Source organism: Pantherophis guttatus, chromosome 5 (assembly GCF_059756535.1).
Source record: "Pantherophis guttatus breed Tessera chromosome 5, ASM5975653v1, whole genome shotgun sequence".
Lineage (NCBI taxonomy): Eukaryota > Metazoa > Chordata > Lepidosauria > Squamata > Colubridae > Pantherophis > Pantherophis guttatus.
This window is the reverse complement of record NC_142067.1, coordinates 22076696-22096490: the sequence shown is the minus strand read 5'-3', so window position 1 is coordinate 22096490 and position 19795 is coordinate 22076696. Positions and strand designations below refer to the sequence as shown.

The following is a 19795-nucleotide window of genomic DNA, read 5'->3' as shown; positions in this document are numbered from 1 at the left end:
AGTTTGAACAATGATTAAACTTGCTAGCGTAGCCATCTGTCAAAATTTACCTCTTGCCCAACCTGTTCTAATAGAATTACAGAATATCACCAATTGGTGATATTGGGTGAAATGGAAGGAAAATGAAGCCAAGAGAATCCTCACCCCCCCAACCACACCATGTCCTCTATAGCAATAGCACTTAAGACTTATATACCACTTCACAGTGCTTTTACAGCCCTCTCTAAGCAGTTTACAGAGTCAGCCTATTGCCCCCAACAATCTGGGTCCTCATTTTACCCACCTCGGAAGGATGGAAGGCTGAGTCAACCTTGAGCCTGGTGATCGATCTGCCAAATTGCAGACAGCTGGCAAGCAGCAGAAGTAGCCTGCAGTACTGCACTCTAACCACTGCGCCACCGTGGGTTTTTATAGAGAATTATGGTATATAGATAGCAATGTTTGGTAAGCTAGGGGCAGGGTTGATTTGATTGAAATCAAGTCAATTTAAATCATGATTTAAATCATGATTTAAATCACTAGTAAAAAGGCTTGATTGAGATCAACTCGATTTAAATCATAATTTTAAAAGAGCAACTGTCATCTCTGTCCTGCAGCGGCTCCTCCTCTGACCCGCTATTGACTCACCAACAGTCCCAATATTGCAGAATATACAGCCTCATGCTACATAACTAAGGTCCATTTCATGCTGAATAAACTAAATTATTAATGTATATTAAAAAGGAAACTATCTTTATATAGATTTTTACTCCCAAAGCATTTTATTAAAATAAATTTGATTTTTTAAAAAAAATCCGATTTAAATTTTAAAAAATCTGATTTTTTTTAAATCATCAATTTTTATCCACCCTGGCTAGGGACCACCAATGGGATAGTGAAAGTTATACCATTATAAATTTCTGCTGGCACGAGTGTAGCACTAAATTTGGCTATGAAGAATAGCCCTGAATTACTGATCTATAATACATACAATCTGTATATCAGAATGTAAAGATATTTATTTATAAATCATCATGCCAGCTGCATATGGCCATTTCCTGTTGGATATAATGCAACGTTCTTTCAAAGCTGCATTCAACTGTTTTCATTCTGCTGTTGAATGTATGCAGTTTACTGCAATTCTCCTTGAGACATTTAAAAGGTAGGTGACCAAACATATTTTTCATCAGCAAAAAGGTCACCTATATTTACAAAACATGCTAAACTGTGATCTGCTTAATCATCATTTATTGAATATAACCAGAATAGCTGGGTTCATATGATATGCTAGGCCATTTATAAACATAACTGGTAGATCTTTAAAATCAGGAAGTCTACATTCTGATTTATGTTTACTCTACCCAGAATTGGACGTAAAATTTAATCCAAGCTTTTCTTCAATCCAGAATCTGCAACTGAGGTCTGAATTACGGCTTCTTGAAATAAAACTGTTGCACATCTGTTCTACTCTCCACAACAGCAGAACTAAACACTTTGCAATGCAATCTATCCCACTGTGACTTACTTTATTGTTAAGTCCCATAGAAGGATGTTTCTCCAAGCAGTTCTTCTAATACTGGAATAAAGATGACATCACCCTAAATGTTTAAATCTTCCTCAAATCCTGCTGTGCCACCTTACAGGTAGTCCTCGATTTATGACCTCAATTGGAACTGGAACTTCCATTACTAAGCAATGCAGTAAATACTTTGGGATATCCTGAAACCAGCACACAATCCTAGGTACCTCAGAATTCCCTCTAGCACTGGAGGACTTAACATGTTATTAACAAAATAATAAACCTATATGCTATGTATATGCAATTCACTAAACCACTATAGTTTTAAAATTACAATTGCATCCATAAAAGTACTGCTTTGTTTGTATTAAATACCTATGATCTTTACCCCCTGTTGGCTGGATAGTACCTATCAATAGAAGTGATGACTTCGCAGCTTGATGTCAAAGAATCTGAAAGAATGCCTCTCCTTATACGTTTCTACCTGTACCTTAAGGTCATCTTCAGCCATCCCAGACCATCAAATCATCCCCAGCCCATAACAGAGGCTACTTAAAACCATATTCACCCATTCCAGTTCTGAAATTGTGTTTTCTCTGTTCTTACTACACAATGAATACAATCTAGAACTCTTAATCAACCGATGTGGTTAGAGGTTGGGATTTCCCAGTCGCTCACTGGCTACTTTAGGCTGTTTCGGGTATGACTCTTCTCTCCAATCACTGGACACTGGCCTCCAAGGCCATTTTGGTTTTGGCTGCATAGCACAGTTATTTTCAGAAGACATCTGCCACCTGATGCCTGATCAGCATCTTCCAAAGCATTTGACAAATCTTAATGTAATAAAGTTTCCTTATTACATGGGTTTAATGGGGGTTTTTTGGGGACGGGGGATGTTTTTGAGAACATGTGAGTTCAATGGTGCACGAGTTAATTCAAACAGGAAAGAAATGAGCTCAGCTATTCAAAGCTGACTCAGCCTTCCATCCTTCCGAGGTGGGTAAAATGAGGACCCAGATTGTTGGGGGCAATATGCTGACTCTGTAAACTGCTTAGAGAGGGCTGTAAAGCACTGTAAAGTGATATATAAGTCTAAATGCTATTGCTGTTACTATCTATATAGTTCTGGTTCTATCCTCAATAGGGATATTATAGGTTTTCTGATGTTTCTGCTGACAAAGAGTTTTCACATGGCCATATCATCTGTGCTTTTGAGGGGGTGGATGAGAAGCAGCTATACTTTGTGACATTTTGGTTATTCCATGTTAGAACTAGCTGAGGATGAAACTCTCATATTCCTGGCTGCTCCCTCCTGTTTCATGTTGAGCCAAAAGTATCACATTAGCATGTGAGCCAAGTTCTTCTAACGTGGGTCTATTGCATTCTCTTGAAAGAGTGCTAGAGCATTTTCAGAAAAAGCTTGACTTCCAGGATACTAGCAAAGAGGAAAGTCTATACCAGGAGTGTCAAATTCTCAGCCTGTGGGCCGGATGCATCACGTGCTAGCCCCGCCCCCGCCTGGTTTAGCGAAGGGGGGGAGAAAGTCCCAATACGTCACATGATGCCGCCGTGATGACGCAAGTTTGACACCCCTGGTCTATACTGAGCACAACCTTCAGGAAAACTCCTTTCCTTTCCCACTTCACACTGTGGATCTCCTCCATTAATTTAATTTAATTTAATTAATTCAATTTATATGCCGCCCCTCTCCGAAGACGCAGGGCGGCTCACAATACATTTTTAAAAAATCATTATAAAAAACATTTAAAAATTAAAAACATTAAAAACTCATTCACACCATTCATAGCTGGATCTTGCCAGATCACAAGAGCAAGATCAATGGCCCCAGGCCTGCCGGAAAAGCCAGGTCTTTTCCGGCAATAGGGTGGGGATGGTCCGGACCTCAGGAGGTAACTGGTTCCAGAGAGCTGGGGCAGCCACAGAGAAGGCCCTCCCCCGTGGGCCCACCAGCCGGCATTATTTAGCTGACGGGACCTGGAGGAGACCAACTCTGTGAGATCTTACCGGTCGCTGGGAGCTATGCGGCAGAAGGCGGTCTCGAAAATAACCTGGCCCTAAGCCAGGTAGGGCTTTAAAGGTAATAACCAACACCTTGAATTGTGACCGGAGACCAATAGGGAACCAGTGCAGCTCACGGAGAATTGGTGTAATGTGGGTGTACCTAGATGCACCCATGACAGCTCGCGCGGCTGCGTTCTGGACCAACTGTAGTCTCCGAACACTTTTCAAGGGTAGCCCCATGTAGAGCATGTTGCAATAATCTAACCGTGAGGTGACAAGGGCATGAGTGACTGTGAGGAGAGCCTCTTGATCCAAGTAGGATCACAATTGGTGCACCAGGCGAACTTGTGCAAAGGTCCCCCAAGCCACAGATGTTAGATGTTGCTCTAATCTTAGCTGTGAGTCTAGGTGGACATCCAAATTGCGAGCCCATTCTGAGGGGGACAATTTCTCTTTCCCCCCCCCAGAACCAAGGATGGACAATCAACATAGTCTTTAGGAGGCAATACCCACAGCCACTCGGTCTTGTCTGGGTTAAGTCTGAGCCTGTTGACTCCCATCCAGACCTTCACAGCCTCCAGGCACCGGCACATCACATCCACCGCATCACTGAATTGACACGGGGTAGAGATATACAGCTGGGTATCATCCGCGTATTGCTGATACCTCACCCCGTGTTGTCGGATGATCTCACCCAGCGGCTTCATGTAGATGTTAAATAGGGGAGAGAGGATCAAGCCCTGAGGCACCCCGCAAACGAGGGGCCTAGGGGTCGACCTCTGTCCTCCTACCAACACTGACTATGACTGACCAGAGAGATAGGAGGAGAACCATCGTTAACACGGTGCCTCCCACTCCCAGCTCCCTTAGTCGTCGCAGAAGGATGCCATGGTCAATGGTATCAAAAGCCGCTGAGAGGTCAAGTAGCACCAAGATGGAGGAATGACCCCCATCTCAGGCTCACCAGAGATCATCCATCAGCGTGAGCAAAGCAGTTTCCGTGTTGTAGCCAGGCCTGAAGCCAGACTGAAAAGGGTCTAGATAATCCGTTTCCTCCAATGACCGCAGGAGCTGAAGTGCCACCACTTTCTCTACAACCTTTCCCACAAAGGGTAGGTTGGAGACTGGACAAAAGTTCTTTAATTCTGCTGGATCCAGGGAAGGCTTCTTGAGGAGGGGCCTTACAACCGCTTCCTTTAATAGAAGGCCCCTTCCCTCAAGGACCCGTTAACTAAAGCCTGAAGCCAGTCTCGTATCACCTTCCTGCTGGCCAAAACCAGCCAGGAGGGGCACGGGTCCAAAAAAAAGTGGAGGAACTCATCACTCCTACAGCCTTGTCCACTTCCTCAGGAGTCACCAGCTCAAACTCATCCCACACAATAGGACTAAGACCTGCCCCCGTCATCTCAGTTGGAATTGCCCAATCAGAGTCCAGGTCCATCCGAATCTGAGCGACTTTATCCAATAGAAGCTGCACAAACTCCTCAGCTCTACCCTGCAAGGGCTGCTCCACTCCCCCTACATTAAGGAGGGAGCGAGTCACCCTAAATAGGGTGGCTGGGCGCGAATCAGCGGATGCAATAAGTGCGGAAAAATGTGAACATTTTGCCGCCCGTATCGCCACTAAATAAGTCCTAATAAAGGCTCTTAAGACTGTTCAGTCAGATTCGGAGTTACTGGTCCTCCAGCGTCACTCTAAATGTCTCTTCTGGCGCTTCATCTCCCGGAGCTCCTCAGTAAACCAGGGAGCTTTCCTGGATCCACCGCCATGGAGTGGTCACAAAGGCGTAATCCGGTCCAGTGCCCCAGATGCCGCCCTATTCCAGGCAGCCGCCAGGGACTCAGCCAGACTGTGGACAAGGGAGTCAAGTATCTCCCCAAGCTCCTCCTGGAACCCTTCAGGGTCCATTAGGCACCTGGGGCGGAACTACTTAATTGGTTCCGCCTCCCTGCGATGGAGTAGTAGCGTCCTGAAGTCTAACCTCAGCAAGAAATGATCTGACCATGACAAGGGAAAAGCATCTATACCCCTTAATTCCAGATCATATCTCCACTGCCCCAAGAGAAACACTAGGTCAAGTGTGTCCCCCCCCATGAGTCAGACCCTGAACTAGTTGGGTCAGGTCCATGGTTGTCATGGAAGGCATGAACTCCTGAGCTGCATCTAAGGATTCACCAAGTGATGGCAAATTGACTGCAATCTGTCAGTTGAGCTGTTTTGAGAAATGGATTTAGCATTTTTCCAGAAGATGCTTAGACCCACATTCAGAATTAACATGCCTAAGAGATAACAAGTGAGAGGCACCTCTATACTTATGATGTATTAAATGAGCAAATTGAGTTAATCCAGCTGGTTCAAAGAATTTAGCCAAAGTCACCCATTCCCACAAGAGACATTAATGAAGTTAACTGGTGATTGTTTTTGCTACTAGTAGGTAGGTGGTGCTTGATGGGTTGAAAAACATGCCAGGGGATTTATCATTTGCTTTTCTTACTTTTTCCACATTAAAAACGAACTACAATTCCTTGGCATCTTTACTGAGAGAATAAGGATTAGCAATGAGATCAGCAATATTTATGGCAATAGATTTTTAAAGATTTGTTTTAGATTAATAGTTTGCAATGGATCATGGCACACTACAGTTAACTATGATTAATTTCAAACAAGTCAATTTCATACTGAATGCTAAACCTATCTTCCCTACCTATAATTATAATTAATCACAGTTTAGGATTTAGGTTAAAGAAAATGGAGACAAGGTAGAAGGTTATAGGGCTATAGTTCAACTTAGTAGTATTAAACCAAGCATCACTTATTCAAAAAGAAAAAAAAAATCTCAAGACAAAATAAAACAGAACTCATGGCCAAAAGTATTAGTCTCAGAATTGGGCTAAGTTTCATATGTATGTTTCTTAGCATGTAAAACTAACTGCACTCTTGAAAGAATTGCTGAAAATTGAAATACTTCCAAGTTCCAAGGAGAATTTTAAGTACCAAGGAGAAATTTCAGACTCAGAAATACAATGAGGTAACAATCAGTACATCAAGAAGTAGGACATGGCAATGAGAGATATCCAGGGTAAAGCTGTGACATTGTACTTTCTATAACAGAGACTGACAATGCTTAAATCACTAAATTATGAACATCAGAATTTTTGCAAATGTTGGCTTGGAAGACATATGCTGGATATTCTTATCAACTTAATAGGGGGATCTGTAAAATACCAAGTCATAAATCATTCTTTAAAAATCACAAGGCAAAATGGGCAGCAAAGAAATCTAATAAATAAATAAAAACTGACAAGCACATACCATGCTATTCCAATACAAAACAAACCCAATTATGGTTTGCTACATAGCTGAACCCCTAAAAGAGATGATACTTTCATACCAAACTGTTTTCAGCTTGCACTACCCCCAAAGCAGTGTGAACTGCTGCAGCCTGAAAAAGTAAGGAACTCACCAAATCATTCTGATCTGATCTGTATTCCCTGCAACTGACCAACAAGGAAATGCAAAAGCACAATTTGAGAGCAAACCCCTATATTAGTTGCTGCAGGTATTAGAGAAGCTAGAAATTAAATCCCTCCCCCCAACTCCACACAAAAAAGAAATCAAGACAAATAATGTCTTCTCATACACACATGATGGGAAACAATATCCTAAGAAGGGGAGGATATCTAAAACCCTCTTATAACCAACACTACATTGTTTATAACAGTATATGAAGGTATTTATTAAATTAGATTCATAATTAAGGTAAAGGTTCCCCTCGCACATGCGTACTAGTCGTTTCCGACTCTAGGGGGCGGTGCTCATCTCCGTTTCAAAGCCGAAGAGCCAGCGCTGTCCGAAGACATCTCCGTAGTCATGTGGCCGGCGCGACTAAATGTCAGAGGCGCATGGAATGCTGTTACCTTCCCACCAAACGTGGTCCTTATTTTTCTACTTGCATTTTTTATGTGCTTTCGAACTGCTAGGTTGGCAGAAGCTGGGACAGGTAATGGGAGCTCACCCCATTACACGGCACTATGGATTCGAACCGCTGAACTGCCGACCTTCTGATCAACAAGCTCAGCATCTTAGCCACTGAGCCACCGCATCCCCTAGATTCATAATTAGCTTCCCTTTAATCTATTCATTTTGCCTCACTTGTTCAAAAGCAATACTTGCATCAGCTAGATGCACCCACAGAACTAATGAAAACATCCAGTTTCAAGGGAATTAATATATCAGGCCACTAGGACTATGTAGGTTTGAGGGCCAGCCTAATAATACAGGTATCTTCTATCTGTTGACCTGAAAATATTCTGCCCATTGCAATTGTCCCATCAGATTCTATAAAACAGCTGGCAATATAGTTGAATGTAGAATATGCAGTTACTGCATTCCATCTGCAGTCTTTCTGAAAATCCAAACTGTGTTACAGCTGCAGCTTTTCCTGGTCTTTGCAAAGATCTGACTGCTGCATCATCACCAATGTGAGCTGAAGTCACAAGCTATGCATGGAAGGTCACAGATTGCAGAAGAATGGGGAAAAAAAAAACCCAGGGACTCTTCAGACCCTCCCCAGAAACATGTATGTTTTTGCTTTGTTTTTTAATTTGCTGTCTTTTCATCTAAGAGGATTAATTATCTTCCATTCAGAAATTGTTTTTGCCTGGAGGAGAATGTGAAGAAAACTCCCTGAAGGTAATGGGAAATGTATTTGCCAAATGCCTTCCCATTTCAAAGTGTTGGCTCTGCTTCCAGAACAGCATAAATAATAAAAGTTAACAGGCATCTTTTATTTAAGGAATCTATAACTCTATAGAAAAGGGAAAATCCACACACCTGCCAAATGTTTCATTTTTTAAAAATGCCCATCATTAAAATAGGCAGGTGTGTATGTGACAGGAAGGCTTATATATTGCAGGAACTTCTAAGAATCAAGACATGTGATTTAATTTCCATCTCATTTTTCCTTCAACAAACTCAGGGCAACATATGTAGTGTTTACTGTTTCATACATTTATTGTGAGAAGTTAGGAAATAATTTGTAATATAGAGGGAATACCCTACTTCTGCAGTTTGACACACAGTCTGTTGATAAATGTCATGGGTGCCAAAAACTGATATGGCATAAAATCTTATGTCACTTCCTTGGGGTCTTTGCAAGATATACAGGTAGTCCTCAACTTACGACCACAACTGAACCCAACATTTCTGTTGCTAAGCAAAATATGTTTTTGTTTCTGTTGCTAAGCAAAAAATGAGTTTTGCCCTTTTTTGCCAGTTAGGCAAATCACCAGTTGTTTCATGGTTATTAAGTGAATCTGGCTTTCCCCAGTGACTTTGCTAGTTGGAAGCCAGCTAGGAAGATTACAAATGGTGATCACAGGATCACAGGACAATGCAAGTTACCAAGTGCCTGAATTTTGATCCCGGGAATGTTGCAATGGTTGTTAAGTATGAAAACTAGTCATAAGTCACCCATTTCAGTGCTGTTATAATTTTGAATGGTCAGTAACTGAATGGTTGTTAAATCCAGGACTACCTGTACTTGGAAAATTAAAAATGGTAGTTTGCCATAGCCCACAGCTTAGTTTGTATCTATGCACACTTTCCGGGGGGGGGGGGGGGGGGGGGGGGGGGGGGGGGGGAGGGAGTTAACTTGAATAGCAGAAAAGTATTTGAGGGACTTAAATAGGCAAGACAAAGCAATCGCAACAGTGTCCTTTAGGTAAGTGGAAAAGTTGTCAGTAGCCCGGAGGACATTATGGTAGCCATTTTGGGTAACAGATAAACTATCCTGTATTCCAGCTATTTGAGAGATCCAAAAATGCCAAAAGGCCTATTGGGCCTAAAGACAGCCTACCACTCAAGTACAGAAAAGACAACAGAATGAAAAGAGTTACTTGAAGCTCTGATTCCAATAACTTGCTCAGATCAAGAATCCAAACTAAAGCACTCTTGACAGATGATTGCTCAACCTTCACCTGAATAAAATCAGTAAATGGGAACTCACCACTTCTCTAGTTACTTGATTTTACTTTTGATCTGAAAGCTAGTTTGGTACAGAGGTTAAGATACCAGGCTAGAAACTGGGAAATTAACTTCTAGTCCCACCTTAGGCATGAAGTCAACTGGGTGACCATCGGCCAGTCACACACTCTAAACCAGGGCTGTCAAACTCCGGGCCCAAGGGCCAGATGCGTCACGTGCTACCCACGCCCAGTTTAGTGAAAGGGGGGGGGGAAGTCCAGATACGTCATGTGACATTGCCGTGGCAACGTGAGTTGACACCCCTGCTCTAAACCCTGGAAGGAGGCAATGGCAAACCACTTTTGAAAAATCTTGGAAAGAAAACTGCAGGGAGTCAACACTAATTCGAAGGTGTACATACACATACATCCCCTTTGGATTGCTCTTACTACAAGGAAAATAACTTCTAATATTCAGTTGGAACCTGCTCTCCTCAAATGCATTATTCCATGTCATGGGAAACCTTCTTCTAGGCAATATCTTTTCAGGTATTTACCAAGTGCTCCCATATGCTCCTGCCATAGCCTCTCAGGGCTAAACATGCCCTGTTCCTTCCACCTGTCTTCAGAGAACTTAATTCCTAGACTCCTAATTCTCCCTGTTGTCTAAATCATTTTTATAATATGGTAAGCAGAATGCAGAATAAACTGGAACATTATTTTGTGTAATTTAGAAGCTATAGTTCTGCACCTTAAAATTGCATTTGTCCTTCTGGCAGCCACATCACATCAACTTATATTTAGTTCTCAATAAGCTATTATTCCTATTTCACCAGAATCATTACCAAGCCAGAAAACTCCTATCTTATACATGTAGATTTCATTTATTTTTCTTTAAGATCATTTTACATTTCTCTCTGCTAAACTTCATTCTATTCAGCCAACTTTTATTTAATATTTCAAGTTTATCAGCAAATGTTATGTCAGTCTCTACTAACTTACATACTGTACTGCCAGAAAAGCACAACTCTGACAAAACTGAGTTCTGCCACGGATCAGCATTTCTTCTCAGGAGACGCCAATCTTGTCAGCTAGCATGCCTATCCAATCAATCCACCTGACAGTTCATGGGCATAAAATCTATACCACTCAATAAGGCCACATTCATAGGTATTATTCCCAACTCTGTCAGAAGTCAAACTTTTCCAATAGGTCCTGCATAATCTAACATATTGTCAAATCTAGCAATGAAAGAGTCCTGGGATGGGGCGGCGGGGTGGAGATGGAACAATCTAACAGTTAGCTATTTAATGGTCATATCTAATTAAGTGCCAAGTACTCCAACCAACTTTTCAAAAGCTTGCTAATTAGAAGGTCAGAAGTTATATTGTCAAAAAAAGACAAATTATGTCTATGGCATTCCAACAGTCTATTATTCAGGAAGTTTTAAGGTTTGCCTGAGTGAGGAACCAACTGAAAATTCCAGGAATATGGTACCATATTGAAAAAATATCTTTGAAGAAGTAAATGATAAGCCACGTCCCCAAATCCTTGCATGGATGCAGTCACATCACCTCCTAGAGTTCTATTCCATTTTCAAAGCTTCTTTTTTTCCCCCTCAAGATTCTTGAAGATTTTTAAACAGGTATAGATACTTCTAACACAACTTCTCCTCCCTTCCTATTGTTTCTGTTCTTTGAATAAATTGCATCCTCAGTTGCTAAATTCCTGTTTGGAGAGTCAAGATATCCTTTACATGTTTGATTAAGCACTTCAGATATGGAGTATAGTTGAATGGATAGATCTGGACTTCCATTAAACTATGGAAGTTGGGACTTATCTGGGAAATTGTCTTAATAAAGAATAGATGGCCCCAAACATTCTGTATTGCTTAACTTGCCCCACAGGTTGGATTTACGCAATGCACTAAAATGTAAATTTGAATTGAACACATTTCCTAAGGTCACATTAGATTTGACTGATTACAGACCATCAAGATGTTACTTAGTGACTACAGATATATCCTCTTCATGATGCTGTCCCTAACCTGGTCCTTCAGCTTTTCTGAACTTATCACCACAATAACAAAGTCTATTGACTGTGCTGCTGATGGTCCTATTCTTTTCTTCTATCTTTTTCACCATTAGACCAGTGATGGGTTTCAAAATGTTTTACTACCGGTTCTGTGGGTGTGGCTTGGTGGGCGTGGCAGGGGAAGGATACTGTAAAATCTCCTTTCCCTCCCGAATCCAGGGGAAAGTTACTGCAAAATCCCCATTTACTCCCGATCAGCTGGGACTCGAGGGGCAGAGAATAGATGGGGGCGGGGCTAGTCAGAGGTGATATTTACCGGTTCTCCGAACTACTCAAAATTTCCGCTGCCGGTTCTCCAGAACTGGTCAGAACCTGCTGAAACCCACCTCTGCATTAGACCCTTCTCCAGAGGTCACATAAGAAAGATTCTTTGCCCAAATAATAATCCGTATTATAGCTTAACCAGATGTTCTGCTTCACCCAACATGTTAAGAGAATCACCTGGCTTCCATACAAAACCACATACTGTCCAACTCTATCTTAGCCTAGCATGCTGTACAAAACCAACTGCAGAACCAATGTTGAATGCACCTACACTAAGTAACCCCTTGTTTAACGCGTGATCTGCCCAGGGCTCCTCAGTACCCACTTCCCTGATAAATAAGCATCACAGTCTCCATTTAAATCTTTCCAATTGCGTAAAGGGCAGCTTCCCAACCAGATGTTCCAATGTCAAACAACTTTTCCTTTCAGAGCGTTAACCCCCCCCCACAAAAGTCCTGAACATTTTTGCCATCATTACATTTTCTAATCCTTTCTGAACAGTAGAAAACAAGGCGATCTCCTTCTGAAGGGGCAAGTCCTGGATACTTCGAACCACATCTTTTGTACCAGCCCATTAGGGGCAGGGAGAACAGGAGAAACAATAAACAAGGAAGGCAGATACATACACCTAACCATCAGTTTACTACATACATGAGAGCACAAACTAAAAACGAGCCTGGCGGCTGAATTTCAGTTTTGGCTCTGCGGCTGCACGGTGGAAGGAAAAGAAAGGGCGAGAAAAGACCAAAATAGCTCCTGAAGCAGCAAGCTCTCTTTAGCAGCCGCAGGCAGCGAGGGGAAATAAAAGCGGGCCGCGAGGCGAGGTCAGTCCTCCGAGGGAAGAGGCTCGCGCGTGTCTCTCCCTCTCTCCTCCGGCACCACCTTGCTCTTCAAAGGCCTCAAACCGGGGAGGGCAGCGGAAAGCCCGGGCAAAAAAGAGAGAGAAGGGCTCCCTCCGCACACCGTCCCCAAAAGTGTGACTGCGGGTCCCCCTTCTCCATTTTCCCAGCGATTTCACTGCAACTGGATTTCCTAGTCCGCTCTCCGGGGAGGGGGGGGAGTGAAATAATGAACGGCGGGGGAGGGAAGGGAGCACACACCTGCAGTAGTTGGGCTTTTACGTCCCCGCGGGACGGACTGCAAAAAAAAAGGGGGGGGGGTTGATCCTGAAAGCCGTTTGGAGCCGTGAGAACAAGGCTCCCATCTTTGCGCTGCACAATTCCGGACGACCAGTGGGGGGGGGCTCCGGGAGCTCTCCTTGCCACACACCCTTGGCGGCCTTCCTGTGACCCAGCTCCCTAGTTTTTTTTAGTGGGTGCACTGCAGTCTTGCCAGGCGGTTGAAGGACGTCGCCAAGACCTCACCGGAGGACGTTCCGCGCTTCACGGAGATGTGCGCCCCCGCCCCCACTCGGGACGGCGCGTGGGCATATCCTTGCACCACGATTTCCCTACGTCAGAATTGGCCCTGCTGCCAACCTTTTATCCGGGAGGCGCGAACCGTCCTGTCACGCATCTGCCGGGTTTTCCCCTGCCCGCTATTGCGTAGACAAGAGCTCACTGGATAGATAGAGCGCGCGGGGCTCCCAATGGCGCGTGCGTTCTTGTCTCGGTTCCGCGGCCTTTAAATTACTCGGCCTGAATTTATTGGGCAACTAAAACCGTGGATGGTTACTTTGCGGTTTAGTCAATTTTCTTTCTCTCTCTCTCTCCTGCTTTTGCCAGCAGCTAACTGCGGAAAGGGGAGGGGCAGTAAGAGAAATCCGCGAGGGATGCGTGTAGTACTAGAGAGTAGGGGCAACGCAATAGGCACGCCTTTCCACCACACTAATTCTAGAGATCAGGGTGCCCAAATTTTGGGAGACTGCGATACTTTGTATAGTGGATATGTTTAAAAAAAAACCACAAAACAACAACGGGCTTGGTCACCCAGAATCGCGTTACAGGGTTTTCAAGTCCAGAAGACTAAAAATGTTGCAGAAAAGATGTAAACTTTATAGCAAGCTAAAACTGGCACATAGGTGGTTGTTGTTTTTTACATCGCTGAACACATTTACTAATGTGAGGAGGGTGTAAACACCACAGTGAATCTATATGTTAGATTCTTTGGCATGAAGCTACAATGGACTTAAAATCAAATGCAAAAATCAATGTAATTGCTGGACAATGGCAGAGTTTTCTATATTTCTTGGCTAGTAACCATTAATAGCCTGAATTTTTGCAGTACACTTCTGGTGGCAGCCTAAATAAATGGGTAAATAACCTGAAAACTATATACAATCATTGAGAGATAGACTGTAGAACAGCCTTTCCAAACCCAGTGCCTTCTAGATATGCTGGAAATTTGGAATTTGCACATCTGGAAGGCACTGGGGAAGAGTTTTTCAGAAGCTATTATGAATATTTTAGTTGCACTACTAACTGCAGTCCCCAAACATACTAGAACAGTATTCTGGACTGAATAGAAATCTCCTGTCAACTATAGCTAATTTGAGGAGAAGAGTGGGTGCAAGTATAAATTAGGGATGGTACTGAATGAATTCCTGTTACTGATCTTAATAAAAAGGCAAACTTTTTTAAAAAAGCATATTCTACAGCTTTTATATAACTGCATAACTACCCTGGTCTCTGTACAATCTAGAAACCAAACTAGGTATAAAAGAAGTCAAGATACATAAAGCTTGATGTCTTGCCAGGGATATTCAGTGAGGCTCAGTCCTAGATTTCCCCCCCTCTAAAAGATATAATGTATACCACAGGTGGTTTTTATTCTTTTGGAGTCACCTGTGCTCTGCAGGTGCCATTCCAGGAATCTGAATTGTGCACGCAGCTTTTCTTTCATGTTTATTGCTCTATTAATCTAGTTCATCTACAATCAGGATTCCTTTGCAACAGCTGGACATACTGTAAGCCAGTTTGCAGCCTGCACAGCTTCAGAAATAGCACCTGTGGGTTTGCTTCACACAATGTGCATGCTGAAAATATGGCCTATCAACTCAGGAAGTTGGATTTATTCAGTTAATGATGGAGCAACAAGTTATATGTAAATAGCTACTGAATTCAGTGGAATCTGCCCTAAATGGGTGGTCATGAGGGATTTGCAGCCATATAATTTTCACTGCATAATTTGCTGTGATGAAGCAAAACCCATATTTATTACTTATTACTAATAGACATTGACCACACTTTCAATACATTTCGGACTTCTGCAGCCACAATTATCCAGCCCAAAGTTACTGGATCTGAATTCCAATACCAGTAGAAAATAAGGAGGTTGGCAGGGGGTATAAAAAAAGTTGAAGATGGTGTTCAGAGCTATGTATTGCAATCTTTTTTTTTCTTCATGGTGCTTTGTGATAAATATGTAAAAGATAAGGAAGGTGTTGGATCGCATGGTGGTGGGTGCCCCTTGACTTTTTACTACTCTGCAAACATCCTGCTAGAAAAGAGGATACCACCACATCCAGCCCTTATAACTTTACGTAATCTTCCAGATTTTCTTGTGCACCACTCCAAAGCTATTCTTTTCAAGTGAAGAAAACAACTGAATTTTTGTTACATTAAAAGAAGCTGACTTTGTATAAATATACAAAAGGATGAAGGCTATTGCTGAGCACATTGTAAGCCGTCCTGAGTCTTCGGAGAAGGGCGGCATATAAATCAAATTTTAAAAAAAAATAAAAGAAGCAAAAAAAAACAAAAAACCACCAACCCTCCAGTATTTCTGATTTATAAAACAGAATAATAGCTGGCATAATTTCCCCATTCTGTGTAATAAGCAGTCCCCTAATTAAATTTTCCTTGAGTCAAAGTCAACTCTACCTGGATAGCCCATAGTGTTTCCCTGATAACAATGCAGAAGTGATTTGCTACTTGTCTTCTTAGCCATATGATCTGCTCTGCTGGGATTTTCTGGATGCTTCCCATCCAACTACTACTTAACTCTCACTTTTCTCAGACTTCAAAATCAACAGAGGTCTTCCTTCACCACTTTTACGAGCCCCTAGTTGTAGCAGGTAAGATGGATAGCCATTTAAATCAAAAGGAAGGATCTTGAATTTAACTGCAAATGATGCATTGCTCTGAACCGCTGGCATAGCCAGTGCCCCATGGATTTCTTCTTTTTTTTTTAAAGTGCTGTCCTCCTGTAAAGGGGGGCTATTCAATTCGGGCGAGTGGAGATAAAGAGAGGAGATGGCGGAGTTTAGGACCCCGCGGCATTGTCTTCGAGCTGCTGCTGTTGCCGCCGCGCAAATGCGCGAGGGAGCAGCAGCTTCAGCTCGGCCACCGTACACCTGCTGCCGGCTGAGCCCGCGGACTGGTGCTGAGCGTTAGACCCGATTGCAGACCTCGCCTTTTAACACGCCGCCGCTTCCGAATTTCGACCTCGCGCCCGAAAAATGTACCGTGACGCTTCCAGCCCGATCTTTGAGCGCGCGCATGCATGCATTATATAGACACATGCATGCATGCATTATATGGACACATGCATGCATGCTCATCACACCCTGCACCAGATCTCAAACCGCTGCAGAAGGGCCACGCAAAGCCATTTCGGAGCAAAAGGGGCGTGCGGAAGACAGAGCAGGCTCAAAAAACCCAATTCCTGCTTAATGGCCCAACTTTCTTCCCTCCGGGAATTGCTACCGCCTCTTAAAAGATTCCTTTCAATGTCACACGCAGGCCCCCCGCGTCTACACTTCAAACCACCTTTTATTAAGGAAAAGGGTTCCTAGGAGCTTCGCAAGTCTGGTTCTCTCCGAAAACCGCGTTGGGGTGGAGGTGGGGGGGGGGTTGAAAAGCGGGTGTGTGTCCTCGGAGCTAAGGAAACCCAATTCAGGCAAGAATAAAAGAAGGTTGGGGGGGGAGGTTATAACAAGATCTGATTCACGTTTCCCCATGGAAGGACATCCTTTCGTTACAGAACTGCGGCATTTCCAATTGGCTCTCTCGAAAGCAGTAAAGGACACGAAATGGAGATTTTGTTCACTAACAACTGGTTTTAAAGCACGACCGGGGAAAGGGAAGGGAAATCCCCACTCAACTTTTTATCTTGCACGATGTGGGCCAAGTGCAGTCAGGTGGATTTCCTCGCAAATCAAGTCCTACCAACAGCACTTGGAGCCCGGCTCTCTAAAGTGGGATTGCTTCATCATCTCCATTTCCCAAAGTTCAGTCCGTACAATTAAATCAAGACCCCTCGACTTAAAACCCAGCGATATAAATCAAAACGCGCGGACGGTCCCATTGAATGCCTGGCATAGCATCCTCCCTGCAACAAGAGATAGGGACTACAACTCCCATCATTCCCAAATTTTGGGGACAAAGGCATTTGCGATTCCAGGACCTCTGGAGTGCGGCGAGTCGGGGAAGGCTGAACAAGTTCGCCGGCTGTCTATGCTGAGTCACAGAAGATTTCTTGAGAGGCTTTAAAATAATAATAATAAAAAAAACTTTTAAGCGAAGTCTGGATTCAGCTGCTAGCCAGCTCGGGTCTTTCATTTAACACTGGGATATCTAAGCATGCGGACATCCACCCATGCAACAGAAACGCCAAGATAAGCAAAGGCTAATTATTTCGGGACCAAAACGTCTTGGTTTATTATGCCGGTACCGACAGACAGCGGGTCTCGCTGTGTGCGGACAGCCCTTCTCTCTCTCTCTCTCTCTCAAAAAAAGGGGGGGGTCCCTTCAGCAGCGAAGAGCTAGTGCAGGGACGAGACGTTCTGCTGCAGTTTAAGCAGGTGGATGGGAGCAGATAGCAAAGGGGGGGTAGGGAGAACAGATCGCGAAAACACTTTACAGAATTATGAAAGTGAAAAGCCCAATTCTCTGCACGTCTGCTTACTTAAAAGAGACGCCCGGGCTAAACAGGCAGAGAATTCCTGCCCTGATTGGAAACTGAGTCACTGAAAGACGGGCAGCACCTCTGCGGAGAGGACCCTTCCCCGTCCGTTATTAACGCTTGCATTTACTTCCTAAGCAAAGGAAGGAGAGCGAGCGCGGGACACATCTGTGGTTTTTACCACGCTATACTGCTCCCCCCCCCCAACTCTTACTTGGACACTTGCAAGGGGTCGCAAATTCTTGAGGTTTCACCACAATGCCATCCACCAGCAGCGCCCACTCCTTTTCCTCCCCACCCCACCCCACCTACCCACCCACCCACCTTGCGCAGGAAAGGGGTCAGGATGACTTCTGGCATAGCCCTCCCACGGCCACCAGGGGGGTTAACCGCCCAGATACCTACCAAATCTGCTGTGGTCTTGCCTGGTTCCTTGGATCGTGCCATTGGGGAAAATCTCTAAATGAAATCCAGTCCTGCAATAGAGCTGCCTCCGCCTCAGGATGCCTTTTAAGTGATCCAAGTCCGTTACCGCAGGCCCCCGGGGGAGTCCACCTGCTTCGGACTGCCCCAGGTGGTCGCTTAACAAAACCGGGCTGTCCGCCGGCAACACGGGCACGTTCCCAAAGGGGCCCGCGTCTTGGACCCCGAGATAGTTCCCAACTTCACCTAAAGGAGCCATCAGGAGCGGGGAAGGGAGGAGGAGGGGGGGGAAGGTAAGCGCTTTTTTTTTTACTGGCAGCAAATTGTAATTGCTGGTGCCCAACCTAAGATAATTTTTTTTTCTTCCTTTAATTTTTTTTTTTTTTAAAGAATGTGTTTCCACTCCGTTCTTCCCCCTTCCACTTGCAGTTACATTGAGGGAAGGTGGGGAGGGGGGAAAAAGATTTCTGCTTTAATCCATCAATAATCGCACGGATCCCAAACTAAAAAATAAAAAATAAAAATAGGACACCAGAATAAAAGCTGTTTTGGCTGGCCTGGGGTTCAAGGTCAAATCGCCACTCAGTCTGAAAAAAGCAGCGCGCTCGCTCCGCACCGGGACATAGCTCTCGGCCCCCTCGGGTTGTGGGTCTAGAAGCAGCGGACGGGGTCTATGCTCCCGGGGCTCTTAGCAGGCGGTGAGATCTTCTGCCCATCCAGCCGTAAAAAGAATAAAAATCCGTAGTTTCTCCATGGGGTTTAGGAGCGGAATGACCATAGCAACTTCGGCGCCTTAGGCGTTACAGAAGGCAGTGGGGACATACATTATCGATATATGGCATCTCAGATGCCCGGCCGACGCCAGGCTCTTTTTTTATGGGTTCTGCTTCCCCAAAGACATGCGCTCTTTTTTAAGTCTATACCAGACTGCATCTATCAGCATGAATCCTAAAAAGGAGGGGAGAAGAATAAAGGGGGGGGGGACATTCACATTTGCTGGCCGAGGTAAATCCTCCCCCCGAAAGGAGAACGGGATTTCTTAAAATAATAATATTTTAAAAAACTTTTTGACGTCCAGATCTATTATCCAGAATCCTACGCGGATGCTCCTCGGTTCCAGCCCGGCCGACGTTCCAGCTTCGAACCACCCAGGCAAAGAGGGGAAGGCAGCTCCGTCCAAGTGCGGGGATCTTTTCCTCGAGTTGCCTCGGAACAGGTGTAGCTTCGGCAGAGCTTAGCCGGGCGATGTTGTACTCCAGCCCCCCGAGCTGCTGCGGCTCTCGTCTGTGCGGCTCTCCCATCCAAGCACGCAGGGAAAAGTGGCGCAGGAAGAGGCATTGGGCTGGGTTTAAGGTAGTCCAGCTTGCGGGCGGCGGAGGGGCTCTCCCAGGTCCTAGCGCTCAACATTACCTGCTGCAATAGAAGCTACCCCCAACCCCCAGCCTGCTCCAGGCAGTTGAATCGCCGCTCTCTCACCAGGACCGACACCCGCACACACACACACACACTTTTTTTTTTTACTGGTCTGCGACACTCCTGGGTCCGTGGGTATGCAGTAGGGCAGAAAACGATGCGGACCAGAAACTTTGAAGCCGCAATTGAGTCAGGAGCTCACACAAGGGGTGGGGGGGGAGGGGAAGAGGAAGAAAGAGGGAGGGAGAGGAAGAGCAGCACGGCCTTAGATCA

The 19795-nt window shown here is 44.4% G+C and overlaps 1 protein-coding gene across 1 annotated transcript in view; it reads right to left on the bottom strand.

Annotated features, from left to right (window-relative positions):
* The window catches only part of FGF9 (fibroblast growth factor 9), a 46318-nt gene extending 26789 nt beyond the window's left edge, over window positions 1-19529 (bottom strand). Inside the window, exon 1 of the mRNA XM_034410256.3 lies at window positions 18092-19529. Coding sequence (XP_034266147.1) covers window positions 18092-18368 — 277 coding nt within the window. The 5' untranslated portion in view covers window positions 18369-19529. The remainder of the gene's footprint in view (window positions 1-18091) is intronic.
* Between the last annotated feature and the right edge of the window lie 266 nt (window positions 19530-19795).